This window comes from Microtus pennsylvanicus, chromosome 8 (genome assembly GCF_037038515.1).
Source record: "Microtus pennsylvanicus isolate mMicPen1 chromosome 8, mMicPen1.hap1, whole genome shotgun sequence".
Taxonomy (NCBI): domain Eukaryota; kingdom Metazoa; phylum Chordata; class Mammalia; order Rodentia; family Cricetidae; genus Microtus; species Microtus pennsylvanicus.
Window position 1 is genome coordinate 102,661,393 of NC_134586.1, and position 27,147 is coordinate 102,688,539.

The 27,147-nt window shown below is 44.4% G+C and overlaps 1 protein-coding gene across 36 annotated transcripts in view; it reads left to right on the plus strand.

Moving 5' to 3' along the window:
• The window catches only part of Myt1l (myelin transcription factor 1 like), a 407,676-nt gene that overhangs the window by 239,419 nt on the left and 141,110 nt on the right, over positions 1-27,147 (plus strand). For 31 of the 36 annotated variants that reach the window (XM_075984142.1, XM_075984156.1, XM_075984163.1 and 28 more), the window contains exons 5-8: positions 13,343-13,496; positions 19,481-19,535; positions 19,705-19,738; positions 20,072-20,134. In XM_075984142.1, coding sequence (XP_075840257.1) covers positions 19,481-19,535; positions 19,705-19,738; positions 20,072-20,134 — 152 coding nt within the window. In that variant the 5' untranslated portion in view covers positions 13,343-13,496. The remainder of the gene's footprint in view (positions 1-13,342; positions 13,497-19,480; positions 19,536-19,704; positions 19,739-20,071; positions 20,135-27,147) is intronic. The other 5 variants (XM_075984147.1, XM_075984150.1, XM_075984145.1 and 2 more) reach the window with 1 other exon arrangement.

Genomic DNA, 27,147 nt, shown 5'->3' on the forward strand with positions numbered 1-27,147 from the left:
TCATAGATTTAATTGGTATCTGAGGGGTGAATGACAAAATTAAATATGAAAACAAAATCTCTTTTTAACTCAAAGGTGTTGTATATCGTGGGTGGTTGGTGTGTGTGGAGTCTGCATTATCTTTAATGGGGCTTGCCCCATAATTTCTACATGAAAAATAAACCATCGTGTGTGCCTTTGTGTATATAATAGAGGCGTGCATCAATCTACCTTTGAGGATGGGTGCTTATGTATGAAGCACAGATAGCATACATAGGTCATAAATTGGGTTCATATGTTCTTAATACTTTCTGGAGAAAATGGGCCCTTGCAGAAAACTGTTTTAAATTCTTAACTGTCCAAAACTTTGAAGAATGTCTAAGTATACAGCCTTAACACAGGAGCTCCAGCACTCACACAGGAGCTACCAGAGATGCAGTGGCTCCCGTGAGGCCTTCTGAACTGGCCTTTGTCACTCAGCACCTTCCCAACCCTAGCAGGCTTTGCCCTACTGTACCAAAGAGCACCTCACAAAATGTCCAGTCTCAGCTCAGAGCTAACACTTGGGTATTAACACTTCCTAATCATGACTGTTGCTCCTCAGGCGTGCTGTACCAGCTCAGGGAGAGTGTGACCTTAACACAGTCTGTCCTTGCAGATGCCTAGGGTGTGCTGGGCTTGTGTTCGTAATGCCATTACCTGAGTGTGACATGAGCCAGCCTCCTGCCAGCTCCAGCTCCTGACCCAGTGCTCTGCTTGCCCTGCCACACTTTGTCACAGGATAAAGAAAAAGAAAAGAAAATTTGTTAGGAATGTTCTCACAAGCTCGGCAGCCTCCCTCAGCCCCATTCTCAACTGGTCACAGAAAACGCAATGTTCCAGAGTTAGGAAGGAAGCCTTGGGCACCTTTGATTTATGCAAGAACCCTATGCTTCCAAAACAGGGTCTGCAGAACCTTTATCCCAAGTGTTAAAATTGTGGTGCAGAAAGGAACAGTATAGTCGGTACCTTATCCCCAGTATCATCGCACATGTTATTCTCTAGCAGAGGACTTCCTGTCTTAGCGACTCTGTTGCATGCTCTGGATTTCCAGGAGAGCAATATGAAGTCTTCTGTGTTCATATTCGAACATTAAACTGAGTTTTCTGAGAGAAAACTGTGATCCCAGCACTCCACACAACAATCGTGAAAAATGCACGCAGGCACTCTTGGGAGTTTTGATTTGAGATGCTTAGACATAATATACTCCCGAGAAGCCAGTCATAAGCACAACCGAGATACTGGCCCAGGATATAAACTGGCTAATAGATATGCCCAAATCCCAGTTCCGCCTTCTAATAGCAGGTATTTCCTGCAACACCCTCCATTAACTTCTCTTGGGAAACTTCTCAGAGACAGAGCTAAAGCCACACTAGTAGCAGACAGAAGGGAGGCCACATTCAAAAACACGCAGTGGCTCTCTGCTTCCTGGTTGGCATGTAGTACCTACTCTTACCTTCTCACACATGCTGCGCCACTATGATCTACCAAGCCAAACATCCATGTGCTAAATCCATGGGAATCCCAACCCAGAGCAAATCTTTTCTCTTGTAAGTTGTTCTTGACAAGAACATGAAAGAGACCAGTGACAGACGACAGCTGGCCATGTAGCTCTCAACCCTCTGGAGCTGGTGGGAAGGGTTTCAAACAATCTGAAATGGAAGCAGAAAAAGTGCTAGAATGGCCCAGGTCCCTTACTGGGCTGCTGAGCTGGGTGTTCAGTAGACAAGATCGCTGGTGGATGTGAGCCCAGTGGAGGCTGTACCTACAATATTTCAGCAGAGAACAAATCTGGCTAGCAGCCATGCAAGATACAGTTTGGCAAAAGTTCTTTTCCTGTGTCCTGAGATCTTCCAGAAAACAGACTTTAAGGAAATAGACTCATTAATATTGTGGAGAAATTTTTGAGGAAATCCAACATTTAGATTATGGTGGGTTATTTCTAGATGCTTTTAGCCATATTTATATTGGGAATCAGGGGCTGGAAAAAAAATCTACCAGAATTGGAAAGCATACAGTCTAGCCAGAAAAGGTATTAAAAATTGTGGACAAAGAAAGCTTGATTATTAAAGTTACTAGTATCATTTTTGCTTTGGGACAGTAGAAAAAGATGTCTCTGAGGCATTTCAGGAATTGGCCAGACCCCACCCATGACAAGCTTAAGAGCAGTACAAAAGACAGAGAAGAGTGATCTGCCAGAACATTCTGCTTATACAATGTCATTTAAAGAAGCATTGTCCTGGCTCCATTCACTCTCTTACTGCTGGAGCAGGGGAGTCCAATATGAGCTGGTGACAGACATTGGCATCATCCAATTGAAGCTTGTTTTAGAGACAAGGTCATGAAGGCTTCACATCAATAGCACAAAGAAAAGCCTGGAGGTCCAGGCAATGTGCAGCAGGGTCAGAGGCTCTTTAGGAAAGAAAGATAGATTGGATGGATGGATGGATGGATGGATGGATGGATGGATGGATGGATAGATGATGGATAGATAGATAGATAGATAGATAGATAGATAGATAGATAGATAGATGATGGATAGATAGATAGATAGATAGATAGATAGATGATGGATAGATAGATAGATGATAGATAGATAGATAGATAGATAGATAGATAGATAGATAGATAGATAGATAGATGATAGATAGATAGATGATAGATAGATAGATGATGGATAGATAGATAGATAGATAGATAGATAGATAGATAGATAGATAGATGGATAGATAGATAGATGATGGATAGATAGATAGATAGATAGATAGATAGATAGATGGATAGATAGATAGATAGATAGATAGATAGATAGATAGATGATGGATAGATAGATAGATGATAGATAGATAGATAGATAGATAGATAGATAGATAGATAGATAGATAGACAAAAAAGTAAAGCATGAGGTTAAAACCTAAGCCACAGTGGAGATCCCGGGATACTAGCCAGTATAGAAACATAAAACAACTGCCAAGAAAATTCACAGGTACTGAGAAGAGCTAGCCCAAAACAGAGGCCATATGGTCTGCAAACGGCAAAGCCATTAGGGACACGCATGTTCAAGCCCGCTACCACGTGTACCATGACACTGCATGCCCCATTCCAGTCATGGAGCTAGAACACCTAGTGCTTGTCCTGCTGTGTTCTTGTTTCATGTTGCTCTCACTCCTCCTCGTCGTGTTCCCGGATCCTTCCCTTTTGAATGGGAGTATATATTTTATGCCATTGTATACTGGGAATATTTAATTTACAAAAATTACAGGAGCTCTCAGCTACGAGTTTGCCTTGAGTCTCAAAGGGGACTTGAAATTTAGACTTGTGGACAACATTGAAACTCTTAAAATTGGGAGATTCTTGGAGATGGGCTAAATGCTTTTGACGTTTTGAGAGGACCATGAGTGTTTGGGAACCAGAAGAAAGAACTTACATGATTTAAATATGAAATGCCACCCTTAAGCTTATGTAACTTAGTCCCCAGTAACTAGAACTATTTTGTGTGGTGTGTGCATATGTGTGTATGTGTGTGGTGTGTGTATGTGTGGTGTGTGTGTGGTATGTGCGGTGTGTGTGTATGTGTGTGGTGTGTGTATGTGTGGTGTGTGTGTGGTGTGTGTGTATGTGTGGTGTGTGTGTGTGTGGTATGTGCGGTGTGTGTGTATGTGTGGTGTGTATGTGTATATGTGTGGTTGTGTGTATGTGTGTGGTGTGTATGTGTATATGTGTGGTGTGTGTGTGTGGTGTGTGTATGTGTGGTGTGTGTGTGGTGTGTGTGTATGTGTGGTGTGTGTGTGTGTGGTATGTGCGGTGTGTGTGTATGTGTGGTGTGTATGTGTATATGTGTGGTTGTGTGTATGTGTGTGGTATGTATGTGTATATGTGTGGTGTGTGTGTGTGTGGTGTGTGTATGTGTGGTGTGTGTGTGGTGTGTGTGTATGTGTGGTGTGTGTGTATGTCTGTGATGTGTGTGTGCTGTGTGTGCGGTGTGTGTATGTGTGTGGTGTGTATGTGTATATGTGTGGTGTGTATGTGTTTATGTGTGGTGTGTGTGTGTATGTGTATGGTGTGTGTGTGTATGTGTGTGGTGTGTGTGTGTATGTGTCGTGTGTGTGTATGTATGGTGTGTGTATGTGTGTTATTAAAGCCTGTGAAAGGCTCTGGCCTAGAAGAGCAGTTGAGTGGTGGGAGCAGAGCTTAGTGGGATGCTGTAATAGATGCCTGGGAGAAGGTTCTGGGAATAATACAGACTGTGGAGTCCGGCTTTCTCAGATCCTGAAATATTTGGTCTTCACTTGTTTCCTATTTTCACGTGATCTAAATAACCACAGATAGGTGTGCATATTATTTATATTTCTTCTTCTCTTCCTTTCCTCCTTTTCCTTCTTCTTCCTGTCCTCCAGTAGACAATTTCTTTCTGACTCCTGATTATAAAAACTGTTTTTTTTTCTTGCATGTTCTGCCAACTGTTCCATGCATGTTTCCTAAACTCCAAAGCATCTGTCTCATAGACTAGCCACCACACACAGCAGGACTGAGCCAGACACTGTCTAAACTCACAGTCATAGACCTAAGAACCTGGAGTACGATGCCAAATACTGCGTATTTGCTCAGGGTAGGACAGAAGCTGTTCCTGCCTATGTCCCCAGGTTCTCAATGCCATCCCAGTAGCCCATCCTTGTCTTTTTTTATTTGTTTCAGAACCTCTCCCTTCAAGCACCACACATCTGTGCTATTGTCTCGTCTGCTAGAGACCATGAGGACAGTGACTTGTTTGGTTCCACAGAACCCAAACTGCCTGGCATGGGCCAAGTTCACCAGCTGCCAAGTAGATCATGGCAACTCTTCCTTATTAGGTTAAGGCTGAACTAAAATCATCTCCTTCTAAGTAGATGGTTCACTGAAGGAAACAGCTAATGATGAGTCTGGCCATGCCGCCATCCCCATAGGTATCTGTGAAACTTTCCACTTGGCCTCTGTCTGACGGCCGGGAGCTTTGTGGCCTTGGAATCACACATCATCTGTAGCTGGACCCTAACTGTGCTGTGTGCTGTCTGTGGTCTGGTGTTACATCTGATGTAACATCTATCTCAGACTGATGGGTCTGACAGGAGCAAACCTGGATTGCAAGACACGGAAATCATCATGGTGTTGTACATTGAGGATCATGTTCTTGTCTGTTCGTGGCCATTCCCAGAGGTAGCCAGTGGGTACAGGTCTAGAGAAAGCATGGGAAAACACAACATTTCTGGAAATGGAGGCCCCTGAGGCTGCTGTTGCATCAGGATCAACAATATCCTAAAACATAGTTTTGATTTTAGGACTGCCAACTCCAAGTTATCCAATATCCTTTTGTCCAGATTTCTTATTGACCTTCTAATCTTCTGAATTCTGGCTGCCCAAAGCTACCCTGTCCACCCGTGCTCCTCAATGGTGCTCCATGCTTCCATTTCCTCCCAGCTGAGGAAATTCCATATCCTCTCCCCCTGTGCTGGGAGCTCCATCCACTGCAGCTTCTCACCCTGGGTTCCCAGCTCCAACTCTCCTCAGCTCCCTTCCTCTCCCTCTGAGGGGTCCTGCCTCACTGGCTGTACTGGAGCTAGGCATAGCTTCTCTCTACCTCAGAGCTTCAGGCTGTGCAGCTATATACCAGACCCTGGGCTATGTATAAGAGGAAGACCAGTCAGTGCCTGTTGGACGAGAGTCTTTCCAGGGGGCTGCCTGCTGGCCCTGGGGTCTGCTCACCCCTTCTGTATCTTGGTCAGCGTAGATAGGTTAATGGAGTTTCCCCAGCATCGAATGTCCACTGGAATAAGAGCCTTTTGGCAGGGGTAGGTTATCATTTTCACTCAGAGCCCTGGCTGCCGTGAGCTTTAATTAAACCTCTGTTAGGGGAGGAAGCTGGGGGTTGCCCAGAAAAGGTAGCTCCAAAGGACAAGATTGATTATCAAAATATTAGGTATACACTCTGCTGTTAGTGAAGTGGCTTAACCCTCCTGACTGCCATGGGTGGTGGGGAGGGGGGGGGGATAAAGCAGGATCCTTGCACAGCCTGCCCCAGAGCTAAACAAATGCAAAGCAGGATGCCCTTCTCTCCCTCTCAGAAAGGTTCCTTTTCATTTACAAGGGGCAATGAAGTGATGGGAGCCTCTTAGCTACAAACTACTATTTACAAGACAATTGGGAGTGGAGACAAAGAAACAGGGAGGATCCTGCCATATCAAAGGAATATCACTGAACCCAACAGATGCTTCTAGGCCATGCTGAGTCCTGAAGAAGCTCCTGTTACTTGACACAGAAATGTAGGACACAGACAGGCTGTGGCAACAGTGGACAAGTATACCACAGAAGCCATCAGGGCGGTCCCTCCTGACAGAGCTCCTTGCCCCCCTCAAAGACCTAGGCTACCAGGGCAGATACCTTTTCTTGAGAGTTCTCCCATGCTATTGAACACAAGATAGAAGTCAATGACAGGTTGGCAGCCTGCCTCCAGGATAATGCTCTGAGAGATGACACTAGCTCGCTCCTCTGAAACAGCTTGACCTTCAACCAAGGTTGTAGCCACCGGGGTCTGATGAGGGACATGCGCATGAGTGCCTGCCACCCTGAAGTGGCCAGTGGCTCACACAGCTGGCTCACCCTGCCACGCAACCTGAAGTTTGACCCAAGCATGTCACCTCTGCATAACCTCTGGGACACCAGCTGGCCAGGGACAGAATGCAAGGTAGGTGGCAGCCCTAGCAAGACAGGTATTGGATGCCCCTGCTTTTCTAAGAAGCAGCAGCCAAGCCAATGAATAGATGGGCTGCCAATGGAAAATAACCAGAATAACTTGAAGTAAGCCTGAAATGTAGGGAGAGAACAGAAATCAGATACTAAGGGGCCTGACCCCATGAAGCTGAGGCAGGATTGGGGGCCTGTCTGCAGTTGCTTAGGAAGGTTGAGCATTTCCACTACAACATCCCAAGTGCTCTTTGAAGGAATTTAGGGATACTTCAAACCTTGAAGCATAATTTACATACCATAAAATTCACAGACTTTAACCCTGACGCCTGCTGTCCAGTCCTGGTATTTGGGACACATCTCCAGCCACTGTGGTTACATACGGGGTGCACCTCAGCGTATTGTTTTTAAGTTTGATAAAATCTGTTTATTTATTGTCTTCTACAACTGTTCCTCTTTGACACTATGGCTCAGAATCATGAGATTTGCTTTTCTTGTTTTCTTCTGTTCAACAGTTTTACCTCTTATGCTTAAAAAACATTTTATTTATGTGTATGGGTATATGTTCTGTGCACAATGTCCATGCAGTGCCTATGGAAGCCAAGAGAGGGTGTTGGATTCCCTAAGACAGGAGTTGTAGACAGCTGTGAATTGCCACATGGGTGCTTGAAATCAAACTCTGGTCCTCTGGAAGAACAGGCAATGCTCTTCATTGCTAAGCCGTTGTTCTAGCCTTTATACTTGGGTCCTTAAGCCAACTTGAGATCCATTTTATATATGGTATAAGACAGGGATCCAAATTTATTATTTTGTGTGATAATGCCATCTGTCCCCAGAATCATTTTTAAAAGATTTTCTTCCCCTTTGAGTAGCCTGGGCACCTTGGTAGAAAAGCTGTTCATAGCAAATACCTGGGAGGGTGCAATTTGGGGGTGTTCTGCTCTGTTTCCTTGACCCAGAGTCTCCCTTTGCACCCTCCCATCTTGTTTCTGCTTTGCTCAAAGTCCTCAAGTATGCAAGTCCGACAGCTTCTCTCGTATTGTCTGCTGTGGATATGGATTCAAGTCTTAAATGCCAGCACAAAATCAAAACAGGCAGAGCTTGGCTACAGCCTTGTGCTCTCCATACTAAAGCATCATTCATTAGAACATGGCTATTACAACACGATGGCAGATCTAGCCTGAAATAACTCCACTCGAAGAAATGGGTCTGCAAGACGCCAGGAGACATAGCTACTTAGTGTGTCTCTTCTGTCCTGAACCCTGCCACAATGAGCAACAGACCCTGTTCTATACCCACATAGCACACCCTCTTATTCAGACAGCAGACACTCCCACAGGCCCAGAAGGCAGATCTGCCTCTGCATCCACACAGTATGCTTCTTCCCTACCCAGACAACAGCAGACTTTCCCCTGTACCCAGAGACCAGGTGCTCCACAACACCCAAACAACAGGAGGGAGCAAAAGTCCCTCTACACTCACACAGCAGGCTCTCCTCTGTCACCCCAATGGAAGACCTCCATAACATCCAGAAAGTAAGCCTTCCTCTGTGGTCAAACAGTAAGCCAACAACTATACCTTGTCAGAGGTCTCGAATAAACACCCAGAAAGCAGACTCTTTTCTACACCTGGACAGGAGGCCTTTTTCTGTATTGGAAGAGGAGGTCCACATCTACGCACACAGAGTAGGTCCATGTATACACACACAGGGCAAGCCTTCCTCCATATTCAGACAGCAGGCTGTGCTCTACATCCAGACATCGGGCCCACTGATAGACTAGGTCCTTCACTAAACGAAGACAGAAGGCTCTCCTCTATACTCAGACACTGGACCCTCCCACAGGCCCAAAAGAGACCTTCCTGCGCACACACACAGCTGGCTCTCCACTACACCCAGGCATCAGGACCTCTTCTGAACCTACACAGCAGACCCTTCACTGCACATAGAGAATAGATCTTCGTAGCCACACTGTAAAATTGCTGATACTCCTCTGTACCCCAACTAAAGGTTCTCCTCTATACCCAAGAAGTTTCCTTTCCTTTTTTTTAAGCCTGTCTTGGAACTAGCTCTTATAGTCAGGTTGGACTCGAACTCAAGAGATCTGCCTGCCTCTGCCTCCCAAGTGAGATTAAAGGCAAGCACCACCACCACTCAGCTGCTTCCCTTCCTCTTATCCAGCCAGCCAGCCTCCTCCCATATTCAGACAACAGACTTTCCGCAACACCAACTCAGCTTTCCCTTCTCTACACCCAGCAGCAAGCTATACACAAGGCTTTTTAGCATTGCCCCCTTTATAACTGCTTCCTTCAGCCCTCATTAACAGTTGGGGTGCTCTCTGCAGCCCAACCTCCCTCTGACTGTCCCCTGAACTTAAATACTGTCCCGGGAGAGGTTTCTTTGTGTCACCTTCTGCTCAGGGAGCCTCATTAAGAGTCCACTCTTAATGATCCAGTTCATACTCAGTATTGGAAATGAGCAAAACATGAAGACAGATGGATTTGGAACAACTTCAAAACATAACTCATTTGGTAAAGCCCTTGCCTAGCCTGTACAAGTCCCTGGGTTTAGATCCCTATAGAAATACTAAATTCCCAGAACTTGGAAAGCAGAGGCAGAAGGATTAGGAATTCAAGGTCATTCTTGGTAAATGTCAGGTTTGAGACTAGTGTTGCCTAGATGAAAGGAGGTGTGTGTGTGTGTGTGTGTGTGTGTGTGTGTGTGAGAGAGAGAGAGAGAGAGAGAGAGAGAGAGAGAGAGAGAGATTGATTAAATGCCAGGGTAGCCAAGCATGGTCGTTATGGTCGTTACACCTATAATGTCAACACTTAGGAGAAAAGAACATGAGAATTGCCTAAAATTCAAGGACAGCTTGGGCTACACAGCACACACCTAGACAACCTCTCTCAAAGAAACCAATAACAAAAGACTAAACTGGCATGGGGAAAATCTATAGCTAAGCAAACTGCCATACCACTGCACCACATTGTGCGGTCTGCCTAAAAAGAGAAAGGGCACAGCGGAAGGAGGACCTGAATGGCATAAGGTAGGAGAGGAGGGAGAGCAAGTTTGGTGAGAGAGGCCACTCCGAGTTCATGCAGGATGGACTCTAAAAACAGGCTACAATGTCCCAGGCAGGTGCTTCCCAGGTGAGCAGGACTGAAGCCCTGCCTGAGAGGGGGTTCCTGCAGATTCCACAGTGTGCTGCGGTTGAACATTAATGCAAAAAGAGACAGTCTTGCACAATTCCAGGGATGAGAGGAGAGTGAGAATCAGGTCCTTAGGCCACAGGAAAGCTGAGGCTTCTGAGTAGCCAGAAACCTGATTGGCCCCAGCAGTGGCTGTTAGAAGAAAGCCACACGTACCCCCACCCTTCTTGAACAAGTCAGTGTCACACTAAGACTGCCACTGAAAAGAGAGGAAGAGGCATTTCCAATAGGCAGGGCTTTGGACAATCACTAGGGTTCTTATTCGGAAGAGATGCAGAGCTGTCTCCTCAAAGGAAAAAAAAATCCAGGAAAGAGACAGTTGGATGCAGAGCCTTGGGTTCACCCAGAATGGTCCTCTGCTTTAGGGACCCCCCAGCTACCCTGGGAGAGTGACCAAGAAGGGCCTAATGAGTCCCCCAGATAGGATGTGATTCTGACTGGGGCAGGACCCACCCAGCCCCAAGGAACCAAGAACCCTGTCCAGGCAGGCAGGAAAGCAAGGGCTTCCGAAAGCAAATAAACAGAAATAAATTAGGTGTGAGACCTCATTTTCCTGAATTTTATTTCCCAGGAGGTATTTCTGCCACTGATTTACTATTTTTAAAAATGAACTAAGAACCGAAAAAGAGGAGGCTGTGATGGGGCCACACAAGGCAGGACTCCTCCCACTCTCTGTGGCGACAGCAGCTCTGCCTGCTGTCCCTGATCCTGCCCCTGGGGTACAGTTGGCTGCCTTTGCCAGTGTGCTGCTCTGAGTCAGCTAAGCAGCCTTCAGGCAGGAACTTACTGTCTCAGAGTCCTTGCCTATTCTTCTGTGCCTCTGAATTGTCATCTCGCATAGCTTGTTAACAAAATAAAAACCCACAAATGAGTTCGCTTTATATGACAAGTTTAACAAGCAGGGATCTCAGATCCAATTTCGTTTCTGCCAAAAATGAGCTGTACCACAATTGGTTTGCTTGCAGCTCATTAATACATGATTTAATTGTTTAATTTGAAACATTATGAGCTATCAGCATGTGTGTTTCTTGATGCTCTAACATTCAGTTGAATGTTGGTTGGTTTCAAAATACTTTTTTTTTCAGAAGAATCTAAAAGGCAGTGCTTGTGTTATAATTGAAATACTATGAATGTATTAACTTGTTTTCTTTTTTTATCTTGCTGTTGTTTATAGACTTAATCATTTATTGATTGTTTGATGGTAACCCTAGATGTTGATCATAGATTTTTCTAATGGCCAAAGAATTTCCCCTTTCTCTTCTTTCATACTTCCTATTTTTCTTTATACCCCAAATAATTTTTCTGCATATTTTAAGAGTGGCTATGCTAGCCTTAATCTTTATTGCTTTAAATTTGACTAAGGATGTGTGTTGCAATTTCTTATCTGTCTTGTTATAGAGCTGCTAGGATCCTATGGAAGACCAAGCAGACCTTTCCAGTGAGCTCTCTCTTGCTCATCACCAGAAGCATCTCTTCCAGATCCAAGGGCAGGCATCTGGTAGAAAGGGTTTTCTGCCTCTTCATATTCTCACACTTGCAAATGAACAGCAGAGAATTAGAGATGCTTACACACTAAAACAGTGTGCAGAGGTTCTGCCATTCGTTGAACACTCAGTCATAAGCTGGATGCTTTTGGTATATTGTTTAATTTAGCAGTTGAAAACTCCAGGAAGTTTATGCTTATAAAACAGTACACAGACCATGAAGTAATAAGGGAAGGTGTACAGGAACCCCATTCTGTCTGATCTCGATCATTTAACTAATCATTATTTTCCTGGGTACTTGAGTCACAGCATTATGATCTCAGTTTAAACTAGATGCATCCTCCTCTAGGCAATGGGAACAGGGTGGGCTTTTCTGAATCCCCTTTTCTTTCTTCTCTCTCCATCTCTGCCTCTTTGTTTCAAATCTGTGTCCAGTGTGATTTGGTTCTTGGAGAGACAGTAGCACACATACATTCATTTGCTGTCTATGTAGATGAAATTATTCTTCTTAAAGAATGGGGTTTATAAAGGAAGGCTCTACACCCTAGACCCTAGGGTCCAACACAATTGGAGGATTGCTGATTTCCAGACCCAAAGCAAGGATGTTGAGTCTTTGGGTCAATGATCTTTGTGTTTCTTATTTCCTCATCCACTGAGTTTGCTGTTGCTCACAGGAGAATTCCCAATGAAGGTGAATTTATCCTTTGGGGGCAGGTGGGCCATGTCAAGCTGAGGAATTGAAATGTATATATTTATAAGTTCTAAACGCATCTCTAGGCATCTGCCCACAGAGCCAGCTCTCCATTCTCAGGAGAGATGCCTTTCTTCTCACTTGATCTGTGAAGGTTTAAGATAACCCAAGGTTACAGCCCCAGGGAACTGCAGATTGCGGCACTGAGCTGCTAGTGATAAATGCAGACTTAGGGGACATCAGTGACAGCCACCAGGGCTCCCCTAGGATTACAGAAAGCTCTGCATCCCTCTCCAGACCTCTGTCTGCCTTTTCCACTCTTCTGGGAGTTTGTGAACAGCTTGCCATGTTGATGGGAGCCTTGGGTTTCAGGTGCCACTGTCCCCATTATCCGGGGAGATTTGGACAGATGGAATACCTTCTCTGAAAGTCAAGGTTTAATTTTTCATTTATGAAATTAGCATAAAGTTTAGAGGATACAATGAATATCAAAATGTTCCTTAAAGTATTCTAACCCTGGAGGTACATACTTCCAAGAAACTGCCTGGTTCAAATTCAATCATCTGTTCTTTTGTTCCTTCTTTCCTTCCTTCCATCCTTCCATCCTTCCTTCCTTTCTTTCTTTCTTTCTTTCTTTCTTTCTTTCTTTCTTTCTTTCTTTTTTCCTTCCTTCCTGCCTTCCTGCCTTCCTGCCTTCCTGCCTTCCTGCCTTTCATCCATCCGTTTGTTTATCCTTCCTTCTTCCTCTAGTGAGTATACATGGCATACTCACTAGGTCAGAGGACAAACTGGCAGGAGTCATTTCCGCCCTTCCACAATGTAGATTCCAGGGATTGAACTCAGATCATCAATCTTAGCAGCAAGTGCCATCTCACTAGCCCAGGCTCAAATCAACAACCTCGGAAGTCCTTGAGGCAATCACAAGTAAATGATGTTTACGTGAATCCTAGCATGGAATTTACCCAAAAGTCCACTGTGAAGGTAGATTCTGTCCTAGACTTAGAAAGTAGGAAGCAGGGTCTTTGATGGTTTCCTGAATGTGCCAGCTTAAACGGGGGGCCAGAGAAGACCCTGATGGCTTCAGAGCAAGAAAAATGGCTTGAATGAAGGGACATGCTTAACCATGGGTATTCTGGTCCCTGGAAGAGGTAAATGTCATTAGTCGTGGAAGACACTGGTATGTGTGTGAGAGCCTTAGGTGCTTAATGCTGTTCCTTTTTTACAGATGGGGAAATGGAGGCACAGAGAAATTAAGTGACTTGGCCACAGTTACAAGCTGGGGAGGACCAGGGAAAGCCTGGAGAGAGCTGGCTCTGGGCCTGCATCCTGCCCACGGAGTCACCCTGCCTCCGTCCTCGGGAGAGAAGGCTTCCTACAAGGTAAGAGCCATCTGTCTCCCTAGGATGTGCATTGCCATGCTTCCACACTGGGTAGGGACTGTTAGTGTGCAGAACTTGGGGTAGTGCTCGTTGTTCCAGATCAGATCAGTGATGACAGACATTGCCGGGTGTCAGCCCAGCAGCTCTGGGTCTCCTGGAACCCCACCGTGTCAGCCCCACTGCAGCTGGACTTTCTTCACCTTTTCCCTCATGTCTGACCCCCTTCTTCCTCTTGGATGGAGAGTGCCACTGCCCTGGAAGTTAGGGAGGGGGCGGGGGATGCTTCCTCCACCCTCTAGGAATTCGTGTCTTGTTCATGCCTGTCGAAGCCTCCCTGCCCCTCTCAGAGCGAGCACTTCAGGGCCTTTGAAGACCTGCGAACATTTTACCTCCTTGGCCTTCACTAGGAACCTAACCCTCACATTCTGAACACCGTGGCATGTCAGGCAGGGAGGAGAAAGGGCATGGACTAGATCTCTCTTCATCACCTCTGAATGGACACTCTGCTCTCCAATCCCACACAAGGCAACCGACCCCACAGTGCCCCCCTGACACACGCCATCAGTCTGCCCCATAGAATCTTACAGACACGGCGAGTGTCTATTGCTTTTCCTTATGCAATTTCTAGAACTTTCTACCCTCCTGTCTTCTGTTGAAATGGATGACACCACTCAGCGCTGGCCAGTGGGGACCAAGAGAAAGTTAGGAATCATCTCAGCATATGGTCTTCGGTCAGGGCTTAGCCAGCAACCTCTCAGACATGAGCATCAGCACCCAAATATTCACAGCTGCTGCATCTTAGAGCAAGGCAGGTGTGTTACATGTTCTGTACCATGTCATGGCATGTTCCCATGCCACTGATGACAAGAAAGATAGCAAGAAGGATGAGAAAGCACAGATAGAAATATGGGGGATTGTTTTCTCAGTCTTTTCTACCTAATATTTTACTTGTATCTGATGAGATCAATGATTAGACAAGTGGAGTAACTTTACATTTATTGGTGCTGTGAACCAGAAGCCCGTTTATCTCTCCTAATTTTTCTGTAAACCTCTTGAAAATTATGCCCTCCCTCCTTTCACATAAATATCAGATCCAGTGCCTAAAGACCAAAGCGTTTGCACCGCACTGAGTTCTCTAGTGAAGGTGTGGTAGGAGTTTGGAAAGTGACTTGAAAGTGTTGCAGCGCTCTACCTAAGCACTTTGCAGGCATAACGGGAGTCTACAATTTCCCGTTCTCATTGACCTTCACAGATGGATCTTTATGACCCAAATTTGTGTGAGCCTGAGCAGAGTATGGGCCCAGGTTCTGTCGCAGAGCTGTAAAGATGGTGTGCCTGTTACCTAGGAGACTGTGGCTCTTGAAACAGGTGCTAGTGGGGCATGCCAACCCACACACAGTTGCCTCCTCACTCCTCCTCTCTCCAGAGTCTCTGCTTCTTCCTCAACACACCTTTCTTACAATTTGGCCTCTGCCCCTTCTCCAGTCTTCCCTCTTAGTGTGAGGAAAAAGCAGCGAGATGGGGTTAAATAGCAAGACCTGAAGACAGATCAGTTGATTGGTACTGTGGGTCACTACTTCCTGAATAAATAAAGGGTGATAAGACAGGGCTAAGAACCAGCTCGCATTCTAGGGTCCAATTCAAAGCCATCCATACCCAGCCTGCAATTCAGGACCTCCTCTGGTCTATGCCACATAAGAAGGACCATGGAGGAGAAAGGAGACCCACCATGTGGAGATAGAGATAGCTTGGTCTACACAATCCCAGGACCCAAAATGTAGCTTCTTCCTGGCCCATGATTGTGACCTGCCACTACTTGGCACAGAAAGCAACCTCCAAGGGCTCTCACAAACTCCGCAGACTCCACAGAATACAATCCATTCAAAATGTTACATTTCCTGAGGCTGAACCTGAGAAAAGTGTCTTTTATTAAGAGAAATAAGATCAAAGTAATAAGATAGAGCCCAATTCCAAATGTAAAGTTTTTTTGCTATGAAACAAGTCACCTGTTCTCTCTGCAATGCATCATTCCTGAGAGCGTCTGTTGGCATAAAGGCACTTTCTCAAGACTTTTCTTTAAGTATAAAACCGCTTAAAGTTATTTAGAAAAAAAATATCATTAGTGTGAAAATAAATAGGCTTAAGGGAGAAAAGGATGGATGCTAAAGTAGTCCTTTCGGTGCGCATTTCCTAACGTAAACTTTTGAAGCGAACTTAGAGACCCAGGCAATGAATGTGGTTAGCATCCCCAGTTGCAAGGAGGGCAAAGGAGGGTATGGGAAACATCATGGAGTTGTCCTTGGTACAACTAAGGAAGTTCCTACAGCTCTTGACCTCAGAGCCCCCAAATAACAAATTGCCCAGATTCTGGTTGCCACTGATGGCATTTGGTAGAAGGAGAAGAAAACCAACCATCTTTCTAAGATGGCGTCAGGGTGTGAAGGGCATGGAACTACTTAAAACAGGGTACAAGGAGGCTGCAGGAGTACCTGGTCTGTGACTACACACTGTGAGGTGTGACATTAGAAAATGCCACTGCATAGTCACCTGTTATGCTGAAACTGAACCACACTGTTGACACTTGACAAACATCTGTAAGGGTCGCATGCAGACAAACTGGAAATGTTTCACCTGTGATTTCCTTATCAGAAAGGAGAGAGAGACTCAGCAATGATTTAGTGTTTTCTGTGTGTGGAATGCTGGGTTAAACATTTAAAAAATATATCTCTCACTTAATTATCATTGCAAGAAACAATGTTTGATAGAAAATAAAACACATTTGAGAAACACTGTCATTCCAGCAGGGTTAGTGCTGGATCAACCAGCAAGAACAGAGGGAAAGTAGAGCCCGTGACAGAGATTTAGCACAGAACAAGAGAGGCCTTTCTGGGTGGCTGGCATAGTGTGGTTACATAATAAGAAATTAGTGGTAAATGGCTGCCCATTTCCAAAGGCAGAATTGACCTATATGTGCAAACAAAAATACAGAAAGAGCCAGACGTAGTGACACATGCTTTTAATCCCAGCATGTGGGGGCAGCCTGGTAGACACAGTGAGTCCCAGGCCAACCAGGACTGGCATGACCTTGTTAATAAAGATGATGATGATGATGATGATGATGAGGAGGAGGAGGAGGAGGAGGAGGAGGAGGAGGAGGAGGAGGAGGAGGAGAAAAAGAAGAAGAAAAGGAAGAAGAAGAAGAAGAAGAAGAAGAAGAAGAAGAAGAAGAAGAAGAAGAAGAAGAAGAAGAAGAAGAAGAAGAAGAAGAAGAAGGGATTATAAAATCAAATGCAAAAAAAATAGTAGTTCTTATTTGGCCACCTGAGCCTCTAGCTGTGGAAGTCAGTGTTCCCATCCCATTCCAGGCCCCCAGAGACGACCAGGATCTGCCCTACCTTGGACTAGACATCCTTCCCTGAATCACAGCCAGGAGCATCAGAAGGAGCAGGTTTACTCACCAGATTCTGAATAAATGTGACAGATGACATGACAACTGTTCTCTTCTGAAATCAGGTGCAGACCCTGCTGACGGGAGCCTTTAGTGAGCACCACAGTCTGACCTGGGTTGTGTTTTTTCTTTTTTAATGTCTGTTTCCTTTGCCTGGAATATCTTCTTTCCACTCCATTTTAACCTGAGACATCTGACTTCAACGCTCAGCTCTAACACGAGCCCCTCCAGCCTTCACCACAGTTCTCAGGATCCTTGGGTGAGCACATTGCTCAGCTCAATTTACCCTCACACTTTTAACTCAATTTGAAGTTCCTTAAAGAATAGGATTTTCCATGTCCCCTCCCACTGGATAACTAACTTCACAGGGTCATAAAAGTTACACTGTTTCTACAGAACATGAAGTGTTCCCTTACAACAGGCATCACTCACTTGCCTCATTGGCCTTCTACATCTTTGCTAAGATTTTGCTTTATTTTAAAAAAATCTCATGTTAAATCACAATTACAGAGCCTCTATACGTCTGTCCCTTTGGGTGCTGTTTCAACTACAGCCCCGCACTAAGACAGCATTTAGAGGCAATAGGGTCCAACTGGAGAGAGGCCATGGTAGTATGAGACCCAAACGATGCCTGAGAAACTCCTGTACCCTACAAAAACCCCCAACAGCGTCTTGTGTACCTTTATTGCATCCATGTCTTCTCCTCTAGACAGTCATATTCGAGGAATAAGGTACCAGCCCACAGTGTTAGCTTGACAGCATCTTAGCTAGCCTGTTTAGGCAGCCATGGAAGTCCTCTTAGCCCAGTCTTCTTCGTCCATCTTCTCAAAGTGCAGCTAAGTCATTCATTCTTCCATTACATGTCTACCATGCACCCTACTCAGGCTACCATGGCCTGTGAACAGCGGTGCCACTGTCCCCCTTCTAATCACTACTGGCCTCATGGTGTTCCCTTCAAGGGCCACTATTCCTCTTTGATTCATGAGATGTTCCTTTCAATACACTGCCTGTCATCTGTTACCACTAGGCCTGCAGTTTCTCAGAAAATGGATCCACCCACCCACCCACCCACCTATCTACCCATCCATTAACTTCAAATATCTTTGTTCAGGGATAAGCCACAGTCTCTTCCCATACATGGACGTGGGATTCTCAAGTAGCGTAGCATTCTATGAGCATGCACTAACCAAGAGCTCTTCCCTTTTTGAGGCTATCCTTCATATGTTAAACCAGGTACAGTGCTGAATCTGAAGCAAACAGGTCCTGTGAATAGATACTCAATTCATGGGATGAGCTTATGTTCCTTATTGTATGCGCTGCCCTGATGCCACCACATTGTATCCCTGGAGAGTCAGTGCAGATGCTCCAAGTTTGAGCAAAGGGCAGGTCCACCCACCAAGGTATACCTCTAGCCAGGTCATGTTCATCTATGGGGTGCTCTATTCTAACGTGTCTCTTTTATAGGAGTAAGTGAATTTGATACACGATACATTGGACAAGGCATGGAATATGCCATCATGTCCGCCACCTTCTGCCCAGGAATCAGTCTGCCCATACGAGACATGGCAAAGAAATCACAGATAGAGTTAACAAACTATCAAATAACCCGAGAGCTGATTTTATTGCTTGTGTCTTATAATCACTGTCAGCCTCTTATCAGACCCTCTGCTATATTGACTAAAATTATGTATTATTGAGTGAATTTATATTCATTATATTAATAACAGTAATATAAATTAATATATTACAGAAATACTTGGTATTTATTAAGTTATTAGTAAATATTAACTTTATGGTTGTTTGTCCCTATGGTTAAAATGGACATTTACAGCATATGTGACTTTGCCATCCCTGAGTTCAGAACTCCAGGATTTTTCCATAGATGAAAGAAACAAAATTTTTTCTTACAAGATTGGTACAAGGTTCTAATGACGTAGAACCTGGACACTTAACATGGCAAAGGGTGTATCTGAGAGGAGAAAGGCTAGCAGGATGTCATCTGGGGCTTCCTTTCCATGTCAAATACCGTGTATATAGTGTGTCTGCCACAGGCAAAATCTGTGGCCCTAAAAAGAACCTGGATGGTTTAGACTGAGCAACATGGGAATGAGGCCTCTAGCAGAAGGAGTAACAAATTCTTTTGTAAATTAACCCAGTTGGTTACAAGGAAAATCTAGATAACTTTTGCTTTCTTGTAAACATAATGATACAAAATACAGTGCAGGCAACCAAAGGTGTCCTGATTCAATCCTCAGGAGGAGAGTTGGATCTCTGGAGAGTCATCCAAGTCCGTGGCTGCAGCGTGCAGAGACCTAGTGATTGGTAGATCAAGGTTCACTTCCCATTCCTAGATGAACGCACTGCAGATTGTTCAGCCCCTGCTTGCCCATGCCGCCCTGTGGAGGCCTTCCTTTATAGAACTGCACAGGATTAATGATTAAAGCGACCACAGTACCAGGGGTAGTCAGAAGTGTTAGATATGGCTGGTCTGCATGCACAGAACAAGGGCACTGACCACTTGAAAATCTCTTCCCAGATGGACGTGGACGCTGAGGAGAAGCGCCATCGCACACGGTCCAAAGGGGTTCGAGGTGAGTCGGCACTTGCCATGTCTCTGAGGTTGGGTGGGGACCTTCATCCCGAGGAGCTGCTGTGACAGTTCACCCTGATCCCCAACACTCCTGCCATTTTGGTAGCTATCCATGGGAGAAGAGTGCCGATGACACACAGTAAATGTTTGTGTTTCCCATCTTTCCGCAGTTCCTGTGGAGCCAGCCATACAAGAGCTGTTCAGGTCAGTGCTTTGTGGGGGAAAGGTGTTCCCAGCCGTGGTTGAGAAAGCTCAGGCCTCTGAAGGGGGGCACTGTACATAGGAACTCATTGGCAGCGTACTTATAGCCTGTCACAGTGGTGAAATTAACTCCCCTGAAACTGTAGACAGGAAGCATCCCTGCATCTCCTCCCTTGGTCAGTGCTCTTTCCCCTCCCCACCCTGCTTCCCCGCCTCTCTCTCTCTCTCTCTCTCTCTCTCTCTCTCTCTCTCTCTCTCTCTCTCTCTCTGAGGCCTACCACCATCAGTGCCCACAGAAGCCCATGCATCTATATAATGAGCTCTTTCCTGTTGCAGCTGTCCCACTCCTGGCTGCGATGGCAGTGGTCACGTCAGTGGCAAATACGCACGACACAGAAGGTAATGCCTGCCTTTTTCACAATGTGCTGTCTAAGAGGGCTTCTTTAGAGACCCAGTGCAAGTGAAGACATGTGGGTAGGTGTCTGGGAATATAGTGCATGCCATCCTTACCTTCTTTCCACATACTACCCCATGGCCTTCCATCTCTTGGACAGTTCTCACAACATAAGTCGCTCTGTGTCACAGTGTTGGCAACATCAAACAAACAGGCACAAATTATGATAAGCCTAACATTCTCACCCGTGAGTCCATGCTCAGCATGCAGAGAGCTTGGAGCTTCCCATGATCCATGAGAAAGGCCCCACCCCCTTCCCTTTCTCTTCATCTCTTCTTCTATTAGCTGAGGATCGTGCACCTGAGAAGGTAAATTAACACAAGAGCTGTTGAGCTTTTATGAAGTAACTTTGGCACCGTCACCTGTGAGAGTTTGTGCTGGGAGATAGACTGAGGGGATGTCCAGACTGCTGCAGGGGATGTTCACGCAGGGGGATGAACGTTAGGACCGATCACCTCCATAGTCTTAGAAACAGATGGTCTTGTCAGTCTCGCAAATACTAGATCTCACATCCCTAATGGGGAGGGGGTGTGGAGAACATCTGGAAGGAAGGAGCACCTTACACACTCCTGCCGCTAGCTGTCACACCCCACCCATGTTTTGTCTTCACATCCTCTCCGACAGGAAACATAGGTGGGTCCTGTTGTACCAAGGTCCCTGGCATGATAGATGAGGAGGGCTTGCAAGGCAGAAGGATACTGTTCTCACTTATTTTTCCAAAGTCAGGTTGGGGGGACTAAAGTCAACCTGTTCTCCAAACTTTCCATGTCTAGGCTGACGTCATTTGAGTAGGGTGCTGCCAGAGACACTCAGGGTGACCTCTCCTTTGTCCTCAATCTCTATTTTCTCTCCAGTGAAACAGTAATTTGTGGGTAAAATCAAGCTATTATTTTGATTGTCACTTTGTGAAATCAAAGGAAAATTCGTGAGTCATTCCCCAGTTCCCCCGTGATGGCACAGAAGGACACAGGGGATTGCTTAATGAGCGTCCATCACGAGATGGCTGTCTGGTTCCCCCATGACAATACCAAAGAAGGCATGGGCCATTTTTCTCTAGGAATCTTTAGTTTTAAATTATTAAGTTTAATATGTTGCATCATTATTCATACCATATAAAATTGTAAATTGCTAAATCAGGTAATGAGATTGGTAACTAACTTACAAATTTTCCTCTGTGGCAAAGCACACATATAAGGTTCTTAGTCTTAGACAACAGTATGTGCTCAACAGAAAAATAGTTGGCAAACTCTGAGGGGCATCTATTTTCTCCTAATCATTTCTTCATTAGCTGATAGTTGAGTTTTATCACAGTTATGAAAATAAATTACTAAATTTGGTTAACAAATTTTAACTGGAATTGTGCTGGATATCATTTCATAGCCACGGTTTTGCAAAAGAAAAAAAGAAAAAGAAAGACATCTCAAAGAACCACAAACATTCCTCTGGTTTTGATTCTGTGGACAAATAATTGCCATGCATATGGGTTTGTGCTGTGGTATTTCAGGGCATGCCCACAGTGAGCGCTGATCAAGGGAGAGGTTGCCACTCTCTTCTCCCACTATGCTACCATACCTTCAGATTCCCCACTAAGGTGAATCCCTGGAAGGTGTGGATTGATGTGGCCATGAGTGATGTATATTCCCGTCTTCCATGGTTGTGTGCTCTGCTTATGCACAGTTTCTGAGGGAGATCTGAAGGCAGTTTGCTCTCATATTCCATTTCAAAGTTGATTCTGCCATGAGGCAACCAGGTGGACTGGGAGAAAGACCCAGAATCATGCCAAGTAACAAAAGTTCCCCACAAGCTGGTTCACATAGAAACGATGTTTCCATCTGATCCCAATTCATTCCCTCCTGTTTGAATGGAAATGTTCACCAGTATATACGCAAGCAATGTGCTATGGGTGGAAGCCCCTGTACCACTGATGAAGCCACAAGACAGGAGTGATCTGGTTGACGGTGACTTCCAGGGTACTCAGGTCACTGGTAAGAACTGCTAAGCAAAGCCAAGAGAAAATGCATCTTAATATCTTGGGGCTTCTGGTATGTCAGGGTTAGATTTTGGTTGTGCCTAACTTTGACTTTTCTGCTTTTTGTTTGTTTGTTTGGTTGGTTGGTTTCTTTTTTGTTTGTTTGGTTTTCTCTAAGACAAGGTTTCTCTACATAGCTTTGGAGCCTGTCTTTGAACTAGCTCTTGTAGCCCAGGCTGGCCTCAACCTCAAAGAGATCTGCCTGCCTCTGCTTCCGCCCCTCCAGGCGTGGGCCATCACTGTCTGGTGATTTTTCTGGTTTTAAAGTTACTTCCGGCTGCAGTAGTTCCCTCTCCTGAGACCTGTCCATTCGCGCTGTACCTGCACACAGTCTACCAGGGCAGTTGTGTTGCCTGTGAAGGCTGCTGATGTGACTTGGATATAGGACTTGTCTTAGGGATAGACAGACATGGGAGTCACAGCTTTGTATGGATGAAATTATCTCCCCTTTCTAACCTCCCTTTCTAACCTTTCAGCAATGTATTTCTAGTCAAATGCATTCTCCTTGAGGCTGTAAATTCACTCAGTTTCTATGTCCTCTTAGTTCATTTGTTATTTTTTATTGATTTTTTTTTTACTGAACTATATATTTTTCTCTGTTCCCCTTCCTTCCTCCCCCTCTCTTTCTAGCCTCTCCCATGATCCCCATGCTCCCAAGTTACTCAAGAGATCTTGTCTTTTTCTACTTCTCATGTAAATTAGACCCATGTACATCTCTCATAGGGTCCTCTTCGTTGTCTAGATTCTCTGGGACTGTGAATTATAGGCTGATTTTTCTTTACTTTACATCTAAAAGCCACTTATCCATGAGTACGTATTATATTTGTCTTTCTAGGTCTGGGTTACCTCACTCAATATGATGTTTTCTAGCTCTATCCATTTGCCTACAAATTTCAAGATGTCATTATTTTTTTCTGCTGTGTCGTACTCCATTGTGTAAATGTACCATATTTTCCTTATCCATTCTTCAGCTGAGGGGCATTTAGGTTGTTTCCAGGTTCTGGCTACGACAAACAATGGTGCTATGAACATAGTTGAGCACATGTCTTTGTGGTACAACTGAGCATCCTTTGGGTATATACCCAAAAGTACTACTGCTTGGTCTTGAGGACGGTTGTTTCCTAATTTTCTGAGAAATTGCCATACTGATTTCCCAAGTGGCTGTACTAGCTTGCACTCCCACCAGCAATGCAGGAGTGTTCCCTTTACTCCACAACCTCTCCAGAATAAGTTGTCACCATTGTTTTTGATCTTGGCCATTCTTACAGGAGTAAGATGAAATCTCAGAATTGTTTTGATTTGCATTTCTCTGGTGACTAAGGATGTTGAGCATTTCCTTAAGTGTCTTTCAGCTATTTTAGATTCCTCTGTTGAGAGTTCACTGTTTAGGTCTGTACTCCATTTTCTTATTGGATTATCCATTTTTTTTTGATGACCAATTTATTGAGTTCTTTGTATATTTTGGAGATCAGCCCTCTGTTCAATGTGGGGTTGGTGAAGATCTTTTCTCATTCTATAGGCTGCCATTTTGCCTTGTTGACCACGTCCTTTCCTTTACAGAAGCTTCTCAGTTTCAGGAGGTCCCATTTATTGTTTCTCTCAGTATCTGTGCTACTGGGGTTATATTTAGGAAGTGGTCTCTTGTGCCAGTGCATTCATGTGTACTTCCCTCTTTCTCTTCTACGAGGTTTAATGTGTTTGGCTTTACACTGAGGTCTTTAATCCATTTGGACTTGAGTTTTATGCATGGTGATAGATACAGATATATTTTTATTCTTCTACTTGTTGTTATCCAGTTATGCCAGCACCATTTATTGAATATACTTTCTTTTTCCATTTTATATTTTTTGCTTCTTTGTCAAAGATCAGGTGTTTGTAGGTGTGTGGATTGATATCACAGTCTTTGATTCAGTTCCATTGGCCCTCCTGTCTGTTTTTATGCCAATTCCAGGCTGTTTTCAGTACTGCAGCTCATTAGTAGAGTTTAAAGTCAGGGATTGTGATGCCTCTAGAAATTCCTTTATTGTACAGGATTATTTTGGCTATCCTGAGTTTTTTTGCTTTTCCATATGAAGTTGAGTATTGTTATTTCAAGTTCTGTGAATAATTTTGCTGAGATTTTGATAAGCACCTCACTCATAAACAAAATGATGCAAAAATACTGAATAAAATACTGGCAACCCGAATCTAAGAACACATCAGAAAAATCATCCACAGTGACCAAGTCGGCTTCTCTCCACAAATGCGGGGATGGTTCAATATATAAAAATCTGTCAATGTAATCCACCACATAAACAAACTGAAAAAAAAACATGATTATTTCATTAGATGCTAAAAAAGCCTTCCACAAAATCCCTTTGTGATAAAGGTCTTGGAGAGAGCAGAGATACAAGGAACATATTTAAACATAATAAAGGCAATATACAGCAAGCCAACAGCCAACATCAAACTAAATGAAGAGAAACTCACAGCGATCCCACTGAAATCAGGAACAAGACAAGGTTGTCCACTCTCTCCATATCTATTCAATATAGTTCTTGAGGTCCTAGCTAGAGCAATAAGACACCAAAAGGAGATCAAGGGGATACAAATCAGCAAAGAAGTCAAACTCTCACTTTGCTGATGATATGATAGTTTCCCTAAGCAACCCCAAGAATTCTACCAAGGAACTTCTACAACTTATAAACACTTTGAGTAATGCAGCAGGAAAAAAGATTAACTACAAAAATCAGTAGCTATTTTATCAGTATCAGGTGCTATTTTAATATGTTGAAATGTTTCTTTGAATATGCACAAAATGACAAGAGGCGTATGTCGGCAGTCCAGGTTATGAAGAAAAACATCAGTATGTGTGTGGTGTGGAGGACCCCACGGTAAAATACTGTCTTTCATATTCCTTTATTTTAATTAAGAATGTGCCCAAGAAAATCAATACTTTCTCACCCTTTGAGTTTGCTGTCTCTGCTTTGCAGGCACAAATGGCGAGGCTCTGTGTGCTCATCAAGTCTCCTTGTAGATGCTGACTCTTTCACGGCAGATGAGAAGGTTGGGTGTCCTAGTATGATGGAGACAGGGGCATGGATTTCAGAGGAATGGGGAATACAGCAGAACCAGTCACTAGGTAAAACTTAGGAATGGAGACAGTAAGTTGAGAGCAATTCACAATTTAAGATTTGTATTTAAATATTAGGATCAGAGTAGGGTTATATTATGCATTAGGGGATGTTTTGTATCAGTTCCTATATTGTATCTTAACAAAAGATAAACTGCTTATAGGTATTTGTTTGTGTTAATTGCTCATAATAATTTATAATCTCTGGTAAACCTACGTCCAGCTGAACAATTAGATGGTAAACTGAAATTTAAGCTAGTAAAACATATAAAAGAAATAAAAACATAGTTTATCAAAAATGCAGGATATGTCATGGTTCATAAGGTATTAAATTCAGTATGAGACTCCTGGCATCCAGGGCAAAAATGAGAAAGAGGAGTGCTAGATGCCCAGTATCTAGCAGAAGCATGGGTGCTAGACACCCAGGTGCTAGACGCCCAAGTGCTAGACGCCCAGGTGCTTAGATGCCCAGGTGTTATATGCCCAGGTGCTATATGCCCAGGTGTTTGGCAGAAGCATGGCATCACTCCCTCAGAGCAACACCCTCTTGGCACCAAGAACAAGTGTATCTGAATGGATTGCTGACAGCAGAGATCCAAGCTCAGCTGACACTCTGGTGCCCCCCCCCCCATCAGTTAATCTGAATTTGACTTCTCAGCACATTATCAGATAGGAAACATGGTGACCTTCAGAACTGTCACTAGTCTGTGGACACAAGTCTGACTTTGGTCCCATATGTGGTTTCATGTCACTAGCTGTGAATATAGCAAAGACAGGCATGCAAGGATGGGACCTGACAAAGTGTCCCCTAAGGACTGGAGGCAGAACTTCTTCTATTCTGAATCTTCTGGTCTCTTCCATGCACAGTGAAAATGGCCTCCTTTTGTCACCTACCCTGTTCCTCCACTATTCTAAGACTTCCTGCCTTGTGCTAAGAAAATGTAGAGACACCTGGGAATACCCAAGGTAAGGTCTAAACAGCTTCCCTTCTCAGGTACACACAGTAAACCGCAGTCTTCCTGAGTTCCCAAAGGGTCGTCTTAGGTCCCAAAGCCTGGCCCCACATGCCCAGGCTAGCTTGTAGGACCTGTGCACATTTAAAGTGTCAAAGACCAGACCTTTCTTGCATGCCAGCAGTTACGTTTTGGTGGGAGACATGGAGCTGACCCTGGGACACGAACTATAAAGCCAGATGTCAAAAGATTTCCCCAGAAATCTATTTTTCATCCTCAAAATACTTGTTACTCTATTTTCATTAATATATTATCAATTTTCCAACAAAAGATGAAATAATAATGATGTTTTATTAGTACTTACTGCATAGTGCTATTAAACACAGTTTAAGAATTTCAACTTTCCTTACAAAAATTGTTAGGTGTTTATGCTTGAAATGAATTAGATTTGCTTGTGAATAAATGATTTCTATCAAAGCCTCCCACACACCCAAGGGTGGGCAGTCAAGGGCTCATAGCCTGGACACGTTTGTTACCTGCGTGCTTCATGAGCCTTCCCGACCGATTTGACAGTTAACCGAGTTGGTTTACACTGAGCTCTTTCCTGAGATTTTTTTTTTAACATTTTTTTATTAATAAAAGAATAAAGAAAAAAAAACAAATTTCCACCTCCTCCCAGCCTCCCCTTTCCCTCCCCCTCCTCCCACTCTTCTCCCTCTCCTCCCACTCTTCTCCCCCTCCTCCCACCCCTCTCCCCTTCCCCCCACTCCTCTCCCCCTCTCTCTCCAGTCCAAAGAGCAGTCAGGGTTCCCTGCCCTGTGGTAAGTCCTAGGTCCTCCCCCCTCCAAATCGCGTCTTAGCCGA